Source organism: Mobula hypostoma, chromosome 5, assembly GCF_963921235.1.
Source record: "Mobula hypostoma chromosome 5, sMobHyp1.1, whole genome shotgun sequence".
Lineage (NCBI taxonomy): Eukaryota > Metazoa > Chordata > Chondrichthyes > Myliobatiformes > Myliobatidae > Mobula > Mobula hypostoma.
The window spans coordinates 189,861,733-189,882,339 of NC_086101.1; the positions used below are offsets into that span (position 1 = coordinate 189,861,733).

The 20,607-nt window shown below is 42.4% G+C and overlaps 2 protein-coding genes across 4 annotated transcripts in view; one reads left to right on the forward strand and one right to left on the reverse strand.

Annotated features, from left to right (window-relative positions):
- The window catches only part of LOC134347238 (PRELI domain-containing protein 1, mitochondrial-like), a 68,221-nt gene extending 67,101 nt beyond the window's left edge, over window positions 1-1,120 (reverse strand). For both annotated transcript variants that reach the window (XM_063049579.1, XM_063049578.1), the window contains exon 1: window positions 116-1,120. The gene's annotated coding sequence lies outside the window, so the exon portion shown is untranslated. The remainder of the gene's footprint in view (window positions 1-115) is intronic.
- haus3 (HAUS augmin-like complex, subunit 3) lies at window positions 102-19,961 on the forward strand. 2 transcript variants are annotated; one of them, XM_063049575.1, is made up of 5 exons: window positions 102-206; window positions 3,088-4,088; window positions 10,936-11,378; window positions 15,284-15,509; window positions 19,412-19,961. In XM_063049575.1, exons 2-5 carry the CDS (start codon window positions 3,174-3,176, stop codon window positions 19,637-19,639), a joined length of 1,812 nt encoding a protein of 603 aa, XP_062905645.1. In that variant the 5' UTR covers window positions 102-206; window positions 3,088-3,173; the 3' UTR covers window positions 19,640-19,961. The 2 variants fall into 2 exon arrangements, with proteins under 2 accessions (XP_062905645.1, XP_062905644.1); XM_063049574.1 differs by having other exon boundaries at window positions 111-206; window positions 3,078-4,088.
- The last annotated feature ends 646 nt before the right edge of the window (window positions 19,962-20,607 follow it).

A 20,607-nucleotide genomic window follows, 5' to 3' on the forward strand; every position in this document is an offset into this window, starting at 1 on the left:
ATTGACCTCTCACCAGCAGCGGCGCTGAGCCTTCGATATTGACCTCCCACCAGCAGCGGCGCTGCCGTCAACCGCACCACAAGCTCGAGGCGGGTTTAGTAGCGCAACTTCTTACCTCAACACGTCGGTTCGTTGGCTTTGTTTTCCGGTGGCGTGCGCGCTAACGGACAGCAGCGGCTGAGGGCGGACCGGCGATAGACGGGCAGGTTAGTTTTATTTGTATTTGAAGTATTTATTTGAAGCGTCGCATCAGAGAGGAAAACAAAATGTGAGGCGTGAATCGGACCTGCTCCATTGAACTCAAGTTCTATCGAGGAGAATGGGGGTGGGTGGGTCGAGCAATGTTTGAAACTCCTCGGCCGTCGCCAACTCGAACCGCACATTAGGCGTTGGAGTGGTCAATGTTTTGAAGGGTGCACCCACACATTTCGTACAAGACCTACTGGAGCGGACTTGGCGCTATTTTTTCCCCTGGTAGCCAATGGGAGCGCCTCATCCTGCATGGTTGATGCATCGGCCAATGGGAGCTCCTCAACTGGCGCTGCCGGTTCCTCAACCAATTGGAGCGCCGCATCCAACGCGGCTGGCGTCTCAGCCAATGAGACTAACTGGTCCTGAACCCTCTACGCACAGGTTACTGGGGGGCCCTCGCGACGCGTCTTCCACGCGCGGACCAATGGCTCGGCAGTCGTCTGGGCCAATGAGAACGCCTCACACCGCACGGTCGCTAGCTCGACCAATGGCAGCACCATACCAAACCCCGCAGGTATCGCGGTCAATGACAGCCTCTCGTACAACCCATCCGCTATCCGGGCGGATGGGCGCGCCAAACAAGGTCTCGCCAGCGCTTAGACCAATGGGCGTCCCTCACTCGGTCTCTCCTGCGACGCAGCCTACGAGCGCCCCTTATTTGTCAGCTCCGGCATATCGGCCAATAGGAGCCGCTCACTCGGCTGCTCCACCCCCTAGGCAAATAGGAGCCCCACTTTATGTCTCAGGTACTCGGCCGATGGGAACAGTCCATCAGAGTTCTGTTCCTCAGCCAATGAGCGTGCCTCATCCGGCTGCTCCTGCTACTCGGCCAAAGGTGCCGCTCTTGGGGATTCGACCAATGAGCACGCCTCATTCAGCTGCTCCTGCGCCTCGACCTATGGGAGTTTCTCTCCAGACTTCAGCTACTCGGCCAATGGAAGTGCCTCTGTTAGCTCATCGGCCAATGGAAGAAACCTTGTTGGCTCCCCGGCCAATGGGCGGCGCTCACCCGGCTCCCCGGCCAATGGGCGGCGCTCACCCGGCTCCCCGGCCAATGGGCGGCGCTCACCCGGCTCCCCGGCCAATGGGCGGCGCTCACCCGGCTCCCCGGCCAATGGGCGGCGCTCACTCGGCTCCCCGGCCAATGGGCGGACTTCACCCGGGTGCGGCGGCTCCCCGGCCAATGGGCGGGTCTCAGCCAGGTGCCCTGCCTCCTCGGCCAATGGGCAATCCTCATTCGGGTGCCCCGCTTCCCTGGCCGAGGGGGGCTCCACACCCAGCGGCTTCGGCTCCCCGGCCAAAGATGGCGCCACTGCCGGCGGCTTCGGCTCCCAGGCCAAAGATGGCGCCACTGCCGGCGGCTTCGGCTCCCCGGCCAAAGGGGGCGCCACTCCCGGCGGCTTCGGCTCCCCGGCCAATGGGGAATCCTCACCCGTCCCCTCGCCCAATGGGGAATCCTCACCCGTCCCCTCGCCCAATGGGGAATCCTCACCCGTCCGCTCGCCCAATGGGGAATCCTCACCCGTCCCCTCGCCCAATGGGGAATCCTCTCCCGTCCCCTCGCCCAATGGGGAATCCTCTCCCGTCCCCTCGCCCAATGGGGACGCCTCTCCCGTCCCCTCGCCCAATGGGGACGCCTCTCCCGTCCCCTCGCCCAATGGGGAATCCTCTCCCGTCCCCTCGCCCAATGGGGACGCCTCACCCGTCCCCTCGCCCAATGGGAGCGCCTCAACCTGCTGCTTCAGCTTCTTGGCCATTGGGTACACCTCATCGGCCGCCACGTCCAATGGGAGCAACCCACCCGCATCCTTCAGCGTCTGGGCCACTGGGAACGGTGCTGTTTGGGTCTGTACCGATTGGATCGCCCCTCCTGGCGGTTCCGGGATCTCGGCCAATGGGACCCAGGATCTATTAGGCCCGGACAAATCTGTACAGCCACAGTTGTAATGGTTTATAAGATTTCTTTAGGATTGAGACTTTAACTGTTTTTTGTTCACCCGCAACATCTCCACAATATTCATGTTATTCTTTAGAAAAGTTAGCTCTTTAGTCCCCAATTTGAAATTAAGCCATTGTTCTACTTATATATTTTTGTAAGATTGTCCATATTTTGGAATGAAATTTGTTTCTGATTATGTATCATACTGAATGCACTCTATTAGTGGTGCTAAAGAATCTGAAAAGAATAATCTGTAAATAATCTTGTGGTATTAAGTTTATAGAAACAAAGGCTTTTAAATGTTTGTTTTAATTGATGGAAAGATGCATATATTGGAATTGTATTTTGAAATCTGCTGAAAATATCAAATTTGTACGTTATGGTTAGAACTGAGCATTTCCTGTTATAGGAGTGTCTCCATTTTCAGTGTTCTATTGATGATTAATACTACAATTCTGTTTAAAGGTGTGAAGCATGATAGATGATTATGTACATTAAATCAGTGTGCCTATAACTCCACATTACCTGTTAATGGTATTTGTACCAATTTTATTAGTTAATTTTGTTCCCATTGATTAAGTGATTTGGAGTTTCTTTAAGTCAGTTATTTAAAAACTTCAATGGTCTGTGCTCAAATCTAAACTTAAAGCACCTCCAAACCAAAGTTTTTGAAGGTTCCTAGTGGGATAAAACATTGAGCAGACAAGTTATTGTGATCCTGCTGACTGAATCATTGCCACCATATCGGTTTAAATACGGAGCGGAAAGGGCACTTTTTCATTAGGAGAATGTCATTGTGATATTTTTGATCTCCAGGCCTTTCTTTTGTTTCTAGAAATACTGCTACATTTCTGTAAATTGAGTTAATATATTGTTTCTGCTTGAGATTAAAACAGATATCCAGCATACCACTTTGTTGCAGTTGGATATTTTAAATCTTCTTTCATTCAGACCCCAGAAAAATTATCATGTACTGACCACAATGAATGGGAGAATATTTGTAGAGACATTAAAGAAAATTGGTTATCCCAATGCCAATCAATTAAATGGGGAGCATTTTGATTGGTGGTTTGACATTGGCGATGAAAGAATGTTTGTAGAATGGTTCTGCAGTACTGTAAGTGGACAGAATGTATTAACAGATGAAGAGTTGAGTGGGCTGGAAAGACTCGAAGTTGAAGATCGCCTGTTGGATCAGAAAGACTTGGATAAGGTCTTGGAGACATGTCCTAAAGATGTGAAGTCAAAATATGGTAGTTTGACTGAGCTGACCATTGAGGAGCTGGAAAAGGAAGTTGAGGCACTACAGTTGACTCGAAGTCTTAAAATCCAGCGACGAAATAAGCAACAAGTAATGGCCAATCGAATACATAATTTACCAATGCAGCTAAGGGATGAGGAGGAAAAATGTGCCAGACTGATAAGAGAGACACGTGAATTACTAAGTATTGAAAATGCTGAATTAAACCGCACACTGTTAAAGATTCAAGAAGAGGTTCAGGAGCTTAGCTCTACATGCTCAAACGTGGAGTCAGTAAAGAGAGCAGAGCAAGAGGTTGTCTTCCTGTCACAACTTGTATTGGACCATTACCTGCAGCAAGAAGAGCAATGCACAGCTGCTCTCACAGAATATACCAAGAAACAGCTGTTTAAGGGCATTGCGGAGCTGGTCGGAAGCTCCGATGTGGAAAAATTTCAGCTGGTGGACTTAACTTCTCAGCCTATACATGGAGAGTGTAATGAGGCCCTTGAAGAATACAGGCAACAAATGGGTCGAATCCAAGCAGCATACAGCAGTAGCCAGCACCAGATAATTTTGACGAAAGCGAAAGAACAAGGTACGGAGGCTAGACTTCAACACATGGAACAGATAATCTCCTCCATACGAAGCCAGAAGGTAAGATTTATTATTGTATTGGGAAATAATAGATTGAAACTCTTTTCTGTTGGAGGAGCATAATCCTTCGGGTGGAGTGGAGAGTTAGTAATAGTGAATAAAATTGTGCTCTTGGCAGGACTGAGCAAATAACCAGTAATCATTTTAATTTGTAACCAACCCTTGGCTTTTGTTGTGATGTCGAATGTAAGTGCAAGCAAATTGTGCATAAAATGCTGACTACACTCTACTGGCCAGGCAGAGATAGAGAATTAACGTTTCAGGTTTATAAGATTCTGATTTAATCACCAAATATTGTACAAGAGGTTATATATATTGAACATAGAATATTGAGAACATTACAGGCCCTTCGGCCCACAAAAAAATCTATGCCCCCTCGTGTTAGCCATTTCAGCCCTGGGAAAAAGCCTCTGGCTATCCACACAATCAATGCCTCTCATCATCTTGTACACCTCTATCAGGTCACCTCTCATCCTCCGTCGCTCCAAGGAGAAAAAGCCAAGTTCACTCAACCTATTCTCATAAGGCATGCTCCCCAATCCAGGCAACATCCTTGTAAATCTCCTCTGCACTCTCTCTATAGTATCCACATCCTTCCTTTAATGAGGTGACCAGAACTGAACACAGTACTCCAAGTGGAGTCTGACCGAGGTCTTATATAGCTGTAACATTACCTCAGGGCTCTTGAACTCACTCGCACAGTTGATGAATGCCAACACCATACGCCTTCTTTTCAACACTGTCAACCCGTACAGCAGCTTTGAGTGTCCTATGGACACAGACCCCAGGATCTCTCAGATCCACCACACTGCCAAGAGTCTGACCGTTAATATTATATTTGTCTTCAAATTTGCCCTACCAAAATGAACTGCCTCATACTTATCTGGGTTGAAATCCATCTGCCACTTCTCAGCATCTTATTGATGTCCCACTGTAACCTCTGACAACCCTGCAGACTATCCACAACACCCCCAACCTTTGTGTCATCAGCAAACTTACTAACCCACCCTTCTACTACTTTATCAAAGGTCACTTCTAAAAGTCACAAGAGAGGGGTCCCAGAACAGATCCCTGCGGACGCCACTGGTCACTGACCTCCACGCAGAATACTAACCATTTTCAACCACCCTTTGCCTTCTGTGGGCAAGCTAATTCTGGATCCACAAAGTAAGGTCTCCTTGGATCCCATGCCTTCTTACTTTCTGAAGGAGCCCTGCATGGGGAACCTTATCAAATGCCTTACCGTAATCCATATACGCTACATCCAGTGCTCCACCTTCATCACTGTGTTTTGTTACATCCTCAAAAGAATTCAATCAAGCTCATAAGGCATGACCTGCCCATGACAAAGCCATTCTGATTATTACTGATCAGATTATGTCTCTAAATGCTCATAAATCCTGTGTTACGTACCCTGTAACTGGGTTGCCAAACCACCAGAAATGGACCACTTAGGTGGAGTCTGGATTACTGGAACTAAGAAAGTTTTTTTAAAGAAATAAGGAACGCAGTACTCTAATCAAAAGGATATAAATGCAACAGTTTAGCAATGATAAAACACACATGTACACAGAACTAGGATAAATAGGATCCATCAAGCTCTATTGCAGTCTAGGGGTAAATGATCAGTTTCAAGTGACGCAAAGTTCAGTTCAATTCAGTTCAGTTCGCAGTAATCGCTGTTGTGCCGTTGGGCGGGGAGAAGAGAGAGAGTGAAAGCGAATGAATATTCAAAACGGATTCCACACCGAGCTTCGATATTCCTCGCAGTTAGCTTTCGGGCGAGCCCTTTGTAATGTCTTCTGAGGTCACCGACTGTGACCCCTCCGTTCCAGATACAATTGTTCTTCTGCGGTGAACCCGGCACCCAGGCAAGGGCGGACACACACCAGGTTCCCGCCCGACCGTATCTTTCCACCCTGTGCGTCTATGGCTGGTCCCGCGACCAGACCTCCAAAACTCCCACCAACTTGTGGGGGCACACCGCTTCCAGGGTCTCGTTACCTCATGGTGTCGTGCGTCTGTTGCTTTAGCGAACCTGTCCCTTTTTTATCCCCCTGCTGGGGTATCGCCTGTCCATCAAACTTCAAACAGTTCAAGGTTCAAAGCCACCGGTCAATGACAATACTCGGATCTGTGTCTCCTTTTCGTTAATCCCTCTCGTCTCTCTCTTATTAGCATCTTGCATGTTCCCCCATTGTCCTCTTATTGGCATCAATCTTTTGATAACTGGTTCTTTTGTCACACCTGCCTCTCAGGATCTTCTCCAACAATTTGCCCACCACTGAAGTCAGCTGGACTATAATTTCCTGGGTTATCTCCACTCCCTTTCTTCAGAATCAGAATTATTATCACCGGCATGTGACGTGAAATTTGTTAACTTAGCAGCAGTTCAATTCAATACATAATTTAGCAGAGAAAAAAATAATAAATAAAATTAAAAAAGAAAAAAATAATTTATTAAGTAAATTAATTACAGTATAGGTAAATTGAATAGATTTTTAAAAAACATGCAAAAACAAGAATAGTGTATATTGCAAAAAAGTGAGGTAGTATCCAAAGATTCAATGTCCATTTAGGAATTCGATGGCAGAGGGGAAAAAGCTGTTCCTGAATTGCTGAGTGTGTGCCTTTAGGGTTCTGTACCTCCTACCTGATGGTAACAGTGAGAAAAGGGCATGCCCTGGGTGCTGGGGGTCCTTAATAATGGAAGCTGCCTTTCTGAGACATTGCTCCCTGAAGATGTCCTGGGTACTTTGTAGGCTAGTACCCAAGATGGAGCTGACTAGATTTACAACCTTCTGCAGCTTCTTTCGTTGCAGTGCAGTAGCCCCTCCATACCAGACAGTGATGAAGCCTGTCAGAATGCTCTCCATGGTACAATTATAGAAGTTTGTTAGTTGACATGCCAAATCTCTTCAAACTCCTAATAAAGTATAGCTGCTATCTTGCCTTCTTTAGAACTACATCGATAAGTTAGGACCAGGTTAGATGCTTGGAGATCTTGACACCCAGGAACTTGAAACTGCTCACTCCACTTCTGATCCCTCTATGAGGATTGGTATGTGTTCCTTCGTTTTGCCTTTCCTGAAGTCCACAATCAGCTCTTTCGTCTTACTGACGTTGAGTGTCAGGTGCTGCACCACTCCACTAGTTGGCATATCTCACTCCTGCACACCCTCTCATCATCACCTGAGATTCTACCAAAAATGGTTGTATCATCAGCAAATTTATAGATTGTATTTGAGCTATGCTTAGCCGCACAGTCGTGTATAGAGAGAGTAGAGCAGTGGGCTAAGCACACACCCCTGGGGTGTGCTAGTGTTAATCGTCAGCGAGGAGGATATGTTATCACCAATCCGCACAGATTGTGGTTTTCCAGTTAGGAAGTTAAGGTTTCAATTGCAGAGGGAGGTACAGAGGCCCAGGTTCTGCAACTTCTCAATCAGGATTGTGGGAATATTGGTATTAAATACTGAGCAATTGTCAATGAACAGCATCCTGACATAGGTGTTTGCTTTGTCCAGGTGGCCTAAAGCTGTGTGGAGAGCCATTGAGATTGCATCTGCCGTTGACCTATTGTGCCAATAGGCAAATTGCAATGGGTTCATGACCTTGCTGAAGCTGGAGTTCAGTCTAGTCATGACCAACCTCTCAAAGCATTTCATCACTGTCAATGTGAGTGCTACCAGGCGATGGTCATTAAGGCAGCCCACATTATTCTTTTCAGACACTGGTATAATTGTTGCCTTTTTGAAGCAAGTGGGAACTTCTGCCTGTAGCAGTGAGAGGTTGAACAAGGGAACAACATTTGTAACCCTCTGATCCTCTGGTACTTCTCTCAACCCTATTGATGATGCAAAGATCATCGTAAGAGGTTCAGAAATCTCCTCCCTTGCTTCCCACAGTAGCCTGGGGTATATCTCATCTGGTCCCGGTGACTTATCTAACTTAATGCTTTTCAAAAGCTCCAGCATATCGTCTTTCTTAATGTCTATAAGCTCAAGTATTTCAGTCCACTGTAAGTCATGCCCACAGTTGCCAAGGTCCTTTTCCCTGGTGAATACTGAAGCAAAGTATTCATTAAGTACCTTCGCTGCCTCCTCCAACTCCATGCACATGTTTCCACTATTGCACCTGAGTGGACCCATTCTCAAACGGCTGAGAATAGGACGCATGAGGTTATGTCTCTTGGTCCACAGATGGGTATTTCAGGCTAAGTAATTGGCAAGGCATCTTCATTTTTTAAAATATATTTGCATTTGAGGTCTTGGCATCATTGGCAAGGATGCCATTTGTTGTCCATCTCTAATTAACCTTGAGAAGGTAGTTAGTGTCTGCAGTCCTCTGGTGGGTGCCACAGTAGTGTAGCGGTTATCGGGATGCTGTTACAGCTCGAGGCATTGGAGTTCAGAGTCCTCTAAGTTTGTATGTTCCTTCCCGTGTGCGTGTGGGTTTCCTCCGGGTGTTCCAGTTTCTTCGCACCGTCCACAGACATACCGGTTAGTAGGTTAATTGGTTACTATGAGTTGCCCCTTGATTAGGCTAGGGTTAAATTGGTGGGTTGCTGGGTGGTGCAGCTCGAAGGCTGGAAGGGCCTTTTCCGTATGGTCAATCTAAATAAACAAATAAATGAATAAATAAATAGTACCGCTTATCAATAAATGATATATTAGCTTTTGATGCAGTAAAAAGGAGATTCACCAAGCTATTTCTTTGGATAAAGGTTGTCCTGCCTGGAGAACCCGGACACCTGGACAATTTGGGTCTCTTCCTTGGGAGTTTAGAAGAATGAGGGGCGATCTTATTCAGACATATGAGATCTTAATGGAGTTTGACAGTATAGCTGCTGAGGTTTTTAAAAAATTAATGATAAGTAACAAACTCCGAACAGACAGTAATGAATCTCTGAAATTCACTGCCCACTGAAGGTGGTGGGGACTGGATCTGAATGGTAGAGTTAGATGAGTAAAATTGTAAGGTTCGGGATTATGGTCTGCTACACCACTGTAAAGATTAGTTTGAGGGACATTTGTTTCGTAGCAAGTAGCTCACAGCATCAGTGATCTGGGTTTAATCCTGACCTATTCTTAATCTTTATATATTTTTCCTCTGATTGCATGGGTTTCTTTCTAGTTCTTCAGTGTCCTCCAGTGTTTCACAGATGTACCTGTTGATAAATTGCCCCTGGTGTACAGTACAATCAAAATCTGAAAGCAGGTGTAAATGGGTGCCTGTTTCCTTACTGTATGACTGCATATTTTCCTGAATCTGATTGAAGTCCTTTTCTCAGTTAGTCTGATTTTCCTTCTCTAACAGAATTTGGTCCAACAAAAGCAAGTAGTTTTTTTTAACAGAATTTGTGTACAGGAGCAACAGTATATCACCTGAATAGGAAGGGTTACAGATGCAATAGTTTTTGAACAAGTACCAAATTAGGAAAGGGGGAGGGGAAGAAAAACTTGTGGCAGAAAAGATGACAAGAGAATTTAAAAAGTAATAATAGGTTTAGCATGGATAAAATGAGCAACTGTAGAACCAATAATTGAATGAGTCATTATTTTCATACTTGTCATTATTGATAGTATTACCTTCATATTCTTCCAGCCCTGAAACATTTCACCACGTTCAAGCTGACCACCAAAGACCCATTTAGAATAATTCCAATTTCCAGAACTTAGCCAGAAACAGTCTATACCTTGGCTATTTAACTGCGCTTTGAGATACTTGAATGTTGTGAGCTATTCAATAAGGAGCCACTGAAAGATTACTGGATGCAGGGTTGGTGGTGACTAACACAAAGCAGAGTCAGTTATTTTCCATTTGACAATCTGTAACTAGTTGATGCAACAGGGATCAGTATGGTGTAGATAACAATAACTGGGTATTCTGGCTTTCATAATGAAGGAGTCAGTGTTGATAAAGGAGAACTCTCTTTTCCTCGAGGTCTTAACTCATGACAGCAAACCCCTCAATGTATTTTTATTTGAGTTCAGATTGCAATGCAGAACTCTTTTAATAGCCCAATGAAGGGTTATTCTACACAACTTGCTGTATTCCTGACTGGGTGCTTTTGTCATACAGCATGGAAATAGGCCCAATGGTCCATGCCAACCAAGATTTCCATCTGGCCTAGTCCCTATTAGCCTGTGTTTGGCCCATATCCCACTAAATCTACTATGTACTTGATAAATATCTTTAAATGCTGTTAATGTATCTGTCTCTATCACTTCTTCTGGAAGCTCATTCCATATTCTGATCAATGTCTGAGTGTAAAATTGATCACCATGTTCCTGTTAAATCTCTCCCCCTCCCCTTAAACCTCAGCACTGTGTGCATTCACCCTTTCTATGCTTCATAATCTTATACACCTCCATAAGATCACCCCTCCATTTGCAAAGCTCCAGTGGGGAAAAGTCCCAACCTGCTCAACCTCCCTCCATGACTCAGTACCTCGAGTCCAGGCAACATTCTGGCAAATCTTATCTGCTTATGTTGAACACTACCAAAAAGCTGCAATTGGAAATGTGTGACAAAGTGCTAATAAAACAATCTGTCCCTATTAGTTCAATGTGCATAGCTTGAATGGCCAAGCTCTGCTCCTGTGTGTTGTGATCTAAAAAATCCTTTCTCTGTTAGTTCAATGTGCATAGTTTGATTGTTAAATAATTTGATATCTGCCAGCATTAGAGGTATCCTGTCAGGTCACTACCTTCAGCAAAGAACATTTAGAAAGTGAAAAAGCACAGATGTTACCAGGAGAAAGAAAGAAAGATAGAAGAATAAGCATATAAATTGAAACAATTTGAAATGTTGAAATCTGATATGTGACTTAATTTTTCATCAGCTGCTCGATGATGCAAGTGGTGCAAAAGTCAAGAAGAACAGTTTGTCCAAAGAACTGACTGTGATAAATAACCAAATTGAACAGCTAATTAACAAGGAGCTTCCTGATCTGATTGTTGAGAACACACAACTCTTAAATATGCCGGTTGTGAAAGGTAATTTTGATCTGCAGATGTCTCGTCAAGATTACTATACCTCCAAGCAGGACCAGGTTGCTAGTCAGCTGATCAAACAGAAAGCTCGATTTGAACTACTTCAATTGGCATACGAAATGGAACTGTGTAGACATAGAGAGACCCATCGGCACCTCGAGAGTCTGACCACAGAGTTGAATCAACGCAGAGGAGACCTTGACCAGCATTTGGAAATGCTGTCTGACAAGTCTCTGTTGACAAGTAACAAACAACGGGCCTTAATCGATTCAAGTGATGCCTCTACTGTCAGGTAAGGAGGTCAAAATGTGCATTTTCTTGGGTTTTTCTTGCCAGAGATTGTCTATCCAAATGCTGAACTGGCAAATTGTGAAAAATAATGAAATTGACAAATAATCAGAATCAGGTTTATTATCTCCGACATGTGATGTGAAATTTGTTAGCTTAGCCCGCAGTTCAATACAATACATAATCTAGCAGAGAGAAAAAAAATAAATAGAACCTTAATAATAAAACGTGATCACAAAATGTGTGAATTTTTACCAGATATTAAGTGGTTTGCTTATAATATGCTGCATAGATTAATTTTAATTGGCAATCGCTGGTTATTATTTGTTACAAATATGATTTTGATTTGCTCATAACTGTTTTAAAGAACAGCATTTTTCTTCGCTTTAAAAGGCTTGAAATAACTTCTTGGAGAAAAAGTTGCTTTTTATCGACATTTCATACGTCATCTCTTAATTCTGATTAAGGATAGTTGTCATGGGTTTGTTTATGGTTAATCCCATCTCTCAAATTTGAAAATTTTGAGGCGATTGTATGTACGTGGTCTTTAGTAAGGCCTTTGAGGCACTGCATGGTAGGTTGGTACAAATGTTTGTAGTCAGTTGGATCCATTGCAGGCTGCAGATTTGATCCAAAATTATAACTTCTTGGAGAATTAAGTTCCTCCTTGTCAACATCTCAGATATCATCTTGAATTCTGATTCTGGGTCTATTTTTTATGTTACAAGAGAAAACATCCTCAGCATCTACATTGTCTACCTCCAACAACCTTCTGTTTCAATAATGTCATTCTTAAAATTAGAGTCCTAGAGCAATACAGTTCGGAAACAGACCCTTCGGCCCAACATCCTCCGTGCTAGATCCATTTGCTGGCATTTGGCCCATAACTCTGTAAGACCATTCCCTCTATGTACCTACACAATGTTGCAATTGTACCTGCCAAGACCATTGGCAGTTCATTCCAGGAACTATAAAGAAGTTAACTTTCAGGTCACCTTTTTTCTAAGCTTCAATGAGTATAGGGCCAACTTGCTTAATCATTCCTTATCAAAAAAAAACCCTTCATCCAAAAAGCAAACTGCTGGAAGAGCTCAGTAGGTCAGGAAGCATCTGTGGAAGCAGAAGAATGGTTGCTGTTTTGGGTTGAGACCCTGCTTCAGGATGGACAGCAGAGTGGAAGGTGGCCTGAAATGTTGATTATCTCTCTACCTACCCAGATGCTGTCTGACCAATTGAGTTCCTCCACTAGATTTTTTTTGTTTGCTGCTGGTTACAACATCTGCTGTCCACCTAAAGTAAGCAATCCAAAATTGAATGGTGTACTAGTTCGGTCTCGCTGATGCCCTGTACTGTTGAACCAAGACATCCTGGGCTTAATTTCTGTTCATGTATCCTTACGACAAACTGAGTAGCCATTTTATTAGATACACTTGTATACATGTTCATTAATGCAAATATTTACTCAGCCAATCATGTGGCAGCAACTTGGTACATAAAAGCATGCAGACATGGTCAAGAAGTTCATTTGTTGTTCAGACCAAACATCAAAATGGGGTAGAAATATGATTTTGACTGTGGAATGATTGTTGGTGCCAGATGGGTTGGTTTGAGTATCTCAGAAACTGCTGGTCTCCTGGGGTTTACACACACAACAGTCTTTAGAGTTTACAGAGAATGGTGCAAGATACAACAAAACATCCAGTGAGCAGGAGTTCTGTGGGCAAAAACCTCCTGTTAATGAGATAAGTTAATCATTCTACACTAATTTTCCCTGTACATATTCCTGTCAATTTCCTAACATACCAACATTCACCCAAGTAAGAGGTAATTTATAGTTTGATATGAAAATGAAAGTTGCTTAAAGTAATGAGCAGATTGGGTAGAACCTGTGACATTTCCTCTTCTTATTGTATTGGATTTCTGACCTGACAAAACGGATATGTTGATCCAACACATTACGTGTTGTAGTGGAATACAGTTTTTGTTGTTGCTGTGTCAGGATTTAGAATTCTGAGTGTGCAGTCTTGTATTGGTTAAGGTTAGGTACCTAACCCTTCACCCAAATAGAGTTGAAGATAAGGAAGTGTGAGGTCAAGCACTTTGGTAGGAAGAATCAAAAGATAGAAATGCAGAGACATAATAGTGGACTTAGCAGAGCGATCTATGTATAATTCCAGTACAGGTGCACTTTCCTTTATCGGAAATTCTGAAATCCAAAAAGCTCCGAAAACCAAAGTTTTTTTCGCCAACAGCAGACGTCACTCAGGTGTGACGTGGCAGCACTAGCAGAGGCCGCCAGACGTCAGTTGTGGCTCAGCGCTCGTACTGGTTACACGTGCATTTGCTGTTCGCTGATATTTTGTGTTCACTGTTGACTTCGTGTTTAATTTCACTGTGAAAATGTTAAAAAGAGCAGCAGATACCCCTATGGGTAACAATGAAAAAAAGAGAAGGAAGCATCTAATCATTATCAACCCACCTTACTGAAGGAAATTAGTGTTGGAACTGTATATGATTTAAATAAACAGAAAGACAAGTTACTGAAGTTTTATAGTGACAGTGACAGTGAAGTTCTACATTTATTCCAAAGAGTCATTTACCACGTGTTTGATTCGGTTAATTTGAAGGTGTATATTTTTGTTTTATTGAATGTTTTTGTTGGAAATAAAAATTTTTTCTTGTCATTATTCTCTAAACAATACAGTACAACAACTACTTACATAGCATTTACATTGTATTAGGTATTATAAGTAATTATAAGATGATTTAAAGTATATGGGAGGATGTGCGTAGGTTTGGTGCGCTGCCAGGTCCTAAAGTCCACCGCACTGACACAGGTTAAATAAAGGACTTGAGCATATGTGTTTTTTTGGTATGGGGGGTGGGGTCTGAAATCCGAAAAATTCTGAATTCTGCAATACAACTGGCCCCAAGGATTTCGGATAAGAGATTGTGGACCTGTACTGTACTGGAAATACAAGTAACTAATATGCAAGTGCAACAATTAATTAAGAAGGCAAATGCATATCGGGGTTTGTTTCTATGGATTAATTTTGAGAGGGCTAGAATTTGGAGTACTGTGAGCAGTTTGGGGCTTCTTATCTAAGAAGGGATGCGCTAGCATTGTAGAGTATTGAAATACCTTGATAGAATGGACATGCAGATGATGTTTCCAATAGTTGGAGCGTCTAAGACCAGAGGGTACAGCCTTAGAATACAAGGCATCCCTTTTGAAGAGAAATGAGGAAGAATTTCCTTAGCCAGAGGGAGGTGAATTTTTCGAATTTATTGCCACAGACAGCTGGTAAGGACAAGTCATTGGATATATCTAAAGCAGAAGTTGATAGATTGTTGATTAGTAAGGGGTTCAAAGGTGATAAGGAGAAGGCAGGAGAATGGGTTGAGAAGGAAAATAAATCAGCTGTAATTGAATGGCAGAGCAGACTCGAAGAGCCAAATGGCTTAATTTTGCTTCTATGTCTGATGGTCATGTGGATTTGGATTTTAAAAGTAGAGAAATATTGTTACAGTTTACTGTAAATGGTGAACTGCACCTGAAGTAATCTATAGTTTTGATCAACTTATTAAAGGAAGGTACTGGGGACAGGCCAAAAGTGATACTGGGATGAGAGGGTTGTTCTATGAAAGTTGTGCCTGTTTTCTTTGGAATTCATAAAAATGTGGGTGACTTCATTGAAACATAAGACCCTAAGCAGAAGGAACAAGGTGTATGGAACATTTCACAACTGAGTGAGTCTCAAATAAGGGTTGTAGGTATAGATAAAAGACAGTTATTTGATGTATGTTGGAATTTCTTTAAGTTGGTAAATTACTAGAATTCTCTACTCCAGAAAGCTGTAGATTTAAAGTCAAAGGAACATGTTTTTTTCCTTCCATTCTTTATTTCAGACTCTCTGAGATTTTAGTGGGAAGCAAGAATCAGCAACTGTTCAAAACCTACAGTGGTCTAGAAGAGGAAGCCAAAAGTCTGCAGCAGGAAATTGCTCATTTAAAGGACCAGTTGAAAGAAACGATGTGCCAGCAGTCATATCTGCGGTCTGCACTGGAATCTGACATTGAGAAACTTCAGAGTGTCATGTATTCTGGATCCAAAGAGCTTTTACTGCATTGTGAGGTAATTTACTGGTGGGTGGGTTAATATGTCATTCAGAAGTTACAATCTACACCAAGGCTCACTGTGTTTTCAAGTCTGCATGGGAATCATTTCAAGTTCAGCAGTTCAAGGTTGTTACACTACATAAGTGTAAAGGAGAACAAAATAGTTGTTACTCTGGAATCCGATGCAGCACAAAAAATCAGAATAAGATAAAGAACACAATATTAAAAAAAGCACAATAAGTATACATAAGGGAGCTTATATTCATATATTGATTATATGTCTGTAGAGTGATGCTAGGCACAAGATTGTCTGTGAATAAAGTGACTGACAGGAAATGATGGAAGTAGTGGTGATGGGGTGGGGGGTGGTGTGGAGGTGTTGGATTAGCCATACTGCTTAAGGAAAGTAACTGATTTGAGTCTGGTGGTCCTAACATTTGTTGTAGATTTGCACTTAGTTTGGCAGAATTGATCTAAATTTGGTAGCTTCCAGATAAAATATAGATTACTTTTAGAAAATTTGATTGTTCCTGTATGGTTTGCACAGCTTGATTTGCTGCCTGGGTGGGGAGTTTTTCCTTCTTTTCTACCTCTGTATTTAACTTTCTTTTTGCCTATCTCAGACAGTTTTGAAAGAGTTTCTATTGGAGACTGTTGATCAGACAGAATGGATTACAATCTGGCTTTCTTGGAGGGATCAGTGAAAACTGATGTTAACTGAGGATAAGAATGTCTGGCACAGTGGCAAGGGGTGGAAGGAGTTTTATACTTTGGTTTATAATATCTGATCTTGGTGAGTTTGATGCAAACTGACTAAATGTTGTTTTCCTCCCTTTGAGTAAATGCATGTAAAATAAGAATATAGATGAGAGTAGATCATGTGGCTGTTTCAGGCAGTTTGAACATGGCTCACCTAGTCTCGATCTCCTTAACTTTCCTGATCATTTCCTGTAAAACTCACCTGTCCTTTAGATTGAAAATGTATCATCTTGGTCTTGAACATATTCGTGATTCAGTGTGCTCTCGGGTAAAGTGCTCTTAAGCTTGAAAAGCTCTCAAACCTCATGAGCCTCTGAAAGAAATTACTGATTTGTCTTAAATATATAAATAAACCCCTTATCCTGAAACTGTGCCCCCAGTTCCTAGGTCTCTTCATCTGTCTTGTAAAATTCCACCTGAATCTGATTTTTTTCATTAAGATTCTCTGAAATTTTAAAATAAATTTTTTGTCAAAGTATATATGTCACCATTTACATCCCTGAGATCCATTTTCTTGCAGGCATTCACAGTAGATACAAAGAAACCAAATAGATTCAATGAAAAACCCTGCATGACAGAGATGGACAAACAACTGAAGTGCAAAAGACAATTCAGCCAGATTTTCAGTCTCCCTCTTATATGCTGATTTGTCACAGCTTTGACGTCATCAACAAACTTAAATATTATATTGGAGCTGTACCTAGCCTCACATTAAACGAGTAGAGCAGGGGGGCTAAGCACACAGTCTTGTGCTCTCATTATTTTAAAGCGCAATGAGTATAGTCCAACCTACTTAACCTTCCTTCCAGAACTCTTTCATCCCAGGAATAAACAAGTGTTTGAAGTGCAAGTGGAATCCTTTTTATTGATAAAGTTCCCCATGCAAGGCTGATTCAGAAAGTAAGGCGGCATGGGATCCAAGGAGACCTTGCTTTGTGGATCCAGAACTGGCTTGCCCACAGAAAGCAAAGGGTGGTTGTAGATGGTTTGTGTTCTGCATGGAGGTCGGTGACCAGTGGTGCTCCATAGGGATCTGTTCTGGGATCCCTCCTCTTTGTGATTTTTATAAATGACCAGGATAAAGATGTAGAAGGGTGAGTTAGTAAGTTTGCTGATGACACAAAGGTTGGAGATGTTGTGGATAGTCTGGAGGGCTGTCAGAGGTTACAGCAGGACATGGATAGGATGCAGAACCGGGCTGAGAAGTGGCAGATGGAGTTCAACCCAGATAAGTGTGAAGTGGTTCATTTTGGTAGGTCAAATTTGAAGATAGAATACAAAATTAATGCTAAGACTCTTGGCACTATGGAGGATCAGAGAGATCTTGGGGCCAGTGTCCTTAGGACACTCAAAGCTGCTGCGCAGGTTGACAGTGTTGTTAAGAGGGTGTATGGTATGTTGGTAATCATCAACTGTGGGATTGAGTTCAAGAGCCGTGAGGTAATGTTACAGCTTGGTCAGACTCCACTAGGAGTACCGTGTTCACTTCTGGTCACATCACTACAGGAAGGATGTGGCTACTATAGAAAGAATGTGGAGGAGATTTGCAAGGATGATGCCAGGAATGGAGGGGGTACCTTATGAGAATAGGTTGAGTAAACTCGACCTTTTCTCCTTGGAACGACAGAGGATGAGAGGTGACCTGATAGAGGTGTATAAGATGATGAGATGCATTGATTGTGTGGATAGCCAGGGGCTTTTTCCAGAGCTGAAATGGCTAACATGAGGGGGCATAGTTTCAAGATGCTTGGAGGTAGGTACAGAGGGGCTGGCGTGGGCCAGATTGAAGTGGCAGGGTTGCGTGACACTGAATGTTTTTGGCACAGAGAGTGGTGGGTGCCAGTGACATTGGTAGAGGCAGATACAACAGGGTCTTTTAAGAGACTCTTAGATAATGTACATGGAGCTTAGAAAAAGAGAGGGCTATGCTGTAGGGAAATTCTAGGCAGTTTCTAGAGTAGGTTACATGGTCGGCACAACATTGTGGGCCGAAGGGCCTGTAATATGCTGCAGATTTCTATGTTCTATGTTCTTTCTGTTTCCCTAACCAACAAAGTTATGGAAGGTGAGAGTGGGGAGGGGCGGAAGGTGGAGGAACTGATTGGATAGCTCTTTTATAGACCCAGCACAAGAAGATTTCTCCTTCAGTCTTGAATCATGGTAGATCTCCACGCTTCTCCCGTTCTGATCTCTCAAACGTCTTTGACTTTAACTGCCCCACCACCAGTGACCATGCCTTCAGTTGCCATGGGCTGGAATGACTAACATGACGGGGCATAGTTTTAAGATTTTGGAAGTAGGTACTAAGGGAATATCAGGGGTAAGTTTTTACACAGAGAGTGGTGGGTGCATGGAATGCACTGCCAGTGACAGTGGTAGAGGCAGGTACAATAGGGTCTTTTAAGAGACTCTTAGATAGGTACATGGAGCTTAGAAAAATAGAGGGCTATGCGGTAGGGTAACTAGGCAGTTTCTAGAGTAGGTTACATGGGTGGTACAACATTGTGGGCCAAAGGGCCTGTAATGTACTGTAGATTTTTATTGGAAGGGACCGAAACAGTTCTCCAGAAGTGCTCTCAACAATATACTGCATCCCTTGTAGAATTTTCCCTTTCCCTTTTAATAACTTGTACATATTTGTTTCATGTATGAGGACACCTGTAACTCTCTGTAAAATGTCTTGCTGCTTCTTGTCTCCCACAAAGCAATCTGTAAACTAATTCCTTGTGCCCCTATAAATAGTCACTATAGTTTCTATCCATGTTAACCATATTCTTTCAACCAAAGTAGCCATTTCCTCAATTCCTTACCTTTTGTGTATATATTTGTGGATAGGATATGCAAGTTGCAGGTAATGTGACATTACATATTCTTAATTAAGTGTTCATTTCAAGGATATTTCAAGAATCAAGATTGTTTATTGTCATTCTTTAGTACAAGAGTGTAAAGGAGAACAAAATAATTGTTATTTTGGAGCTGAAGTAGCAAAACAAAAACAAAATACACATAACGAACACAATTTAAAAAACAATTCAAATACAAAAGGAATACTCTAAGACACAATGTAGAAGTAAGCAAATTAATTACAGTTTAAGATGTTTCAGGTGATTAGTTATAGCCTCCATTGTTATTTATTTAATCTTTCTGTTTATTTTGAAGGAACTGTCAGAACCTCTTCAAAGATTGGAAAATCAATTGCAGCGACTACCCCAGATCATCAGAAATATAGCTGATGACATAAAGTCAAAACGTCAAATGTTGGCGAGCAGCTTCAATTGTAGAGGCGAGAGAATTCTGTATGTCCATTTCTTCCAAGATCCTGATCAGCTGAAGAAGATTGTGGAGGATCTAGAGCGGAAAGTTCAGACTCAGGGCATTGGATTGTAGAGTTGATGTGTAATTTCAAGTAGAAAACGGTGATGACAGTGTGAACGCTCCTCTGTATAATAACTTCTTTAAGTTGTGGTTACCTGTATAGTGATGAAAATTAAAAACACTGAAGAGAATCCTAGATTTGTAATCCTTCATCCCATCATATGAATTCTTTATGAACATTTTATGTAATACTTTTCAAACTGTTTTTTGCCTGAAATGTATATGACTTTAACCTTAGTTTCATTAAATAGCAGCCTTAGTCTGTATTGGGCAGAACTTTGATCTTTATGTTACATGGTTAATAATCATAGATAAATAAAATATTTAAATCAGATTCCTACATTTTAAATCTACAGTAGGAGAATCGTTTTGCTATTACAGTAAAATAAATTTAGCATGACATTCTGCCTTTGCCATTCTTAAGATACTTGAGAGCTAATGGACTACTGAAGTGTTCTTGCCGTTTGTAAGCCAATAAGACAAAGATTTGATATCAAAGTCCAATTTTGTGTGGTAGAAGCTAGAGCTGCATGTTGGTCATTATAATAAAGTAACATTATTAGGATAGGATAGGTGACTCAAAATTTGGATGTTGTGGTTATGTAGTGGTTAGCGGGATACTATTATGCTGTGTGGACTCAAGAGTTCAGAGTTCCTGCTGCTGTCTGTAAGGAATTTGCTTGTTCACCCCGTGTGTTTCCTCCAGTTTCTTCGCACGGTCCAAAGCTGTACTGGTTAGTAGGTTAATTGGTCATTGTAAATTGTCGGGTGATTAGACTTGGGTTAAATAGGTGGGTTGCTGAACACTGTGGTGCACTGGGCCGGAAGGACCTGTTCTGTGCTGTATCTCATAAATATATATTACATTGTTATCTGAGGCATTTTACAAATTAGTTAATTTAGAAAGTCCACAGTATAAAACTGATTTCTGTAACAATGACCATTGGAATGGAATTGGAATCAGGTTTATTATCACTGAG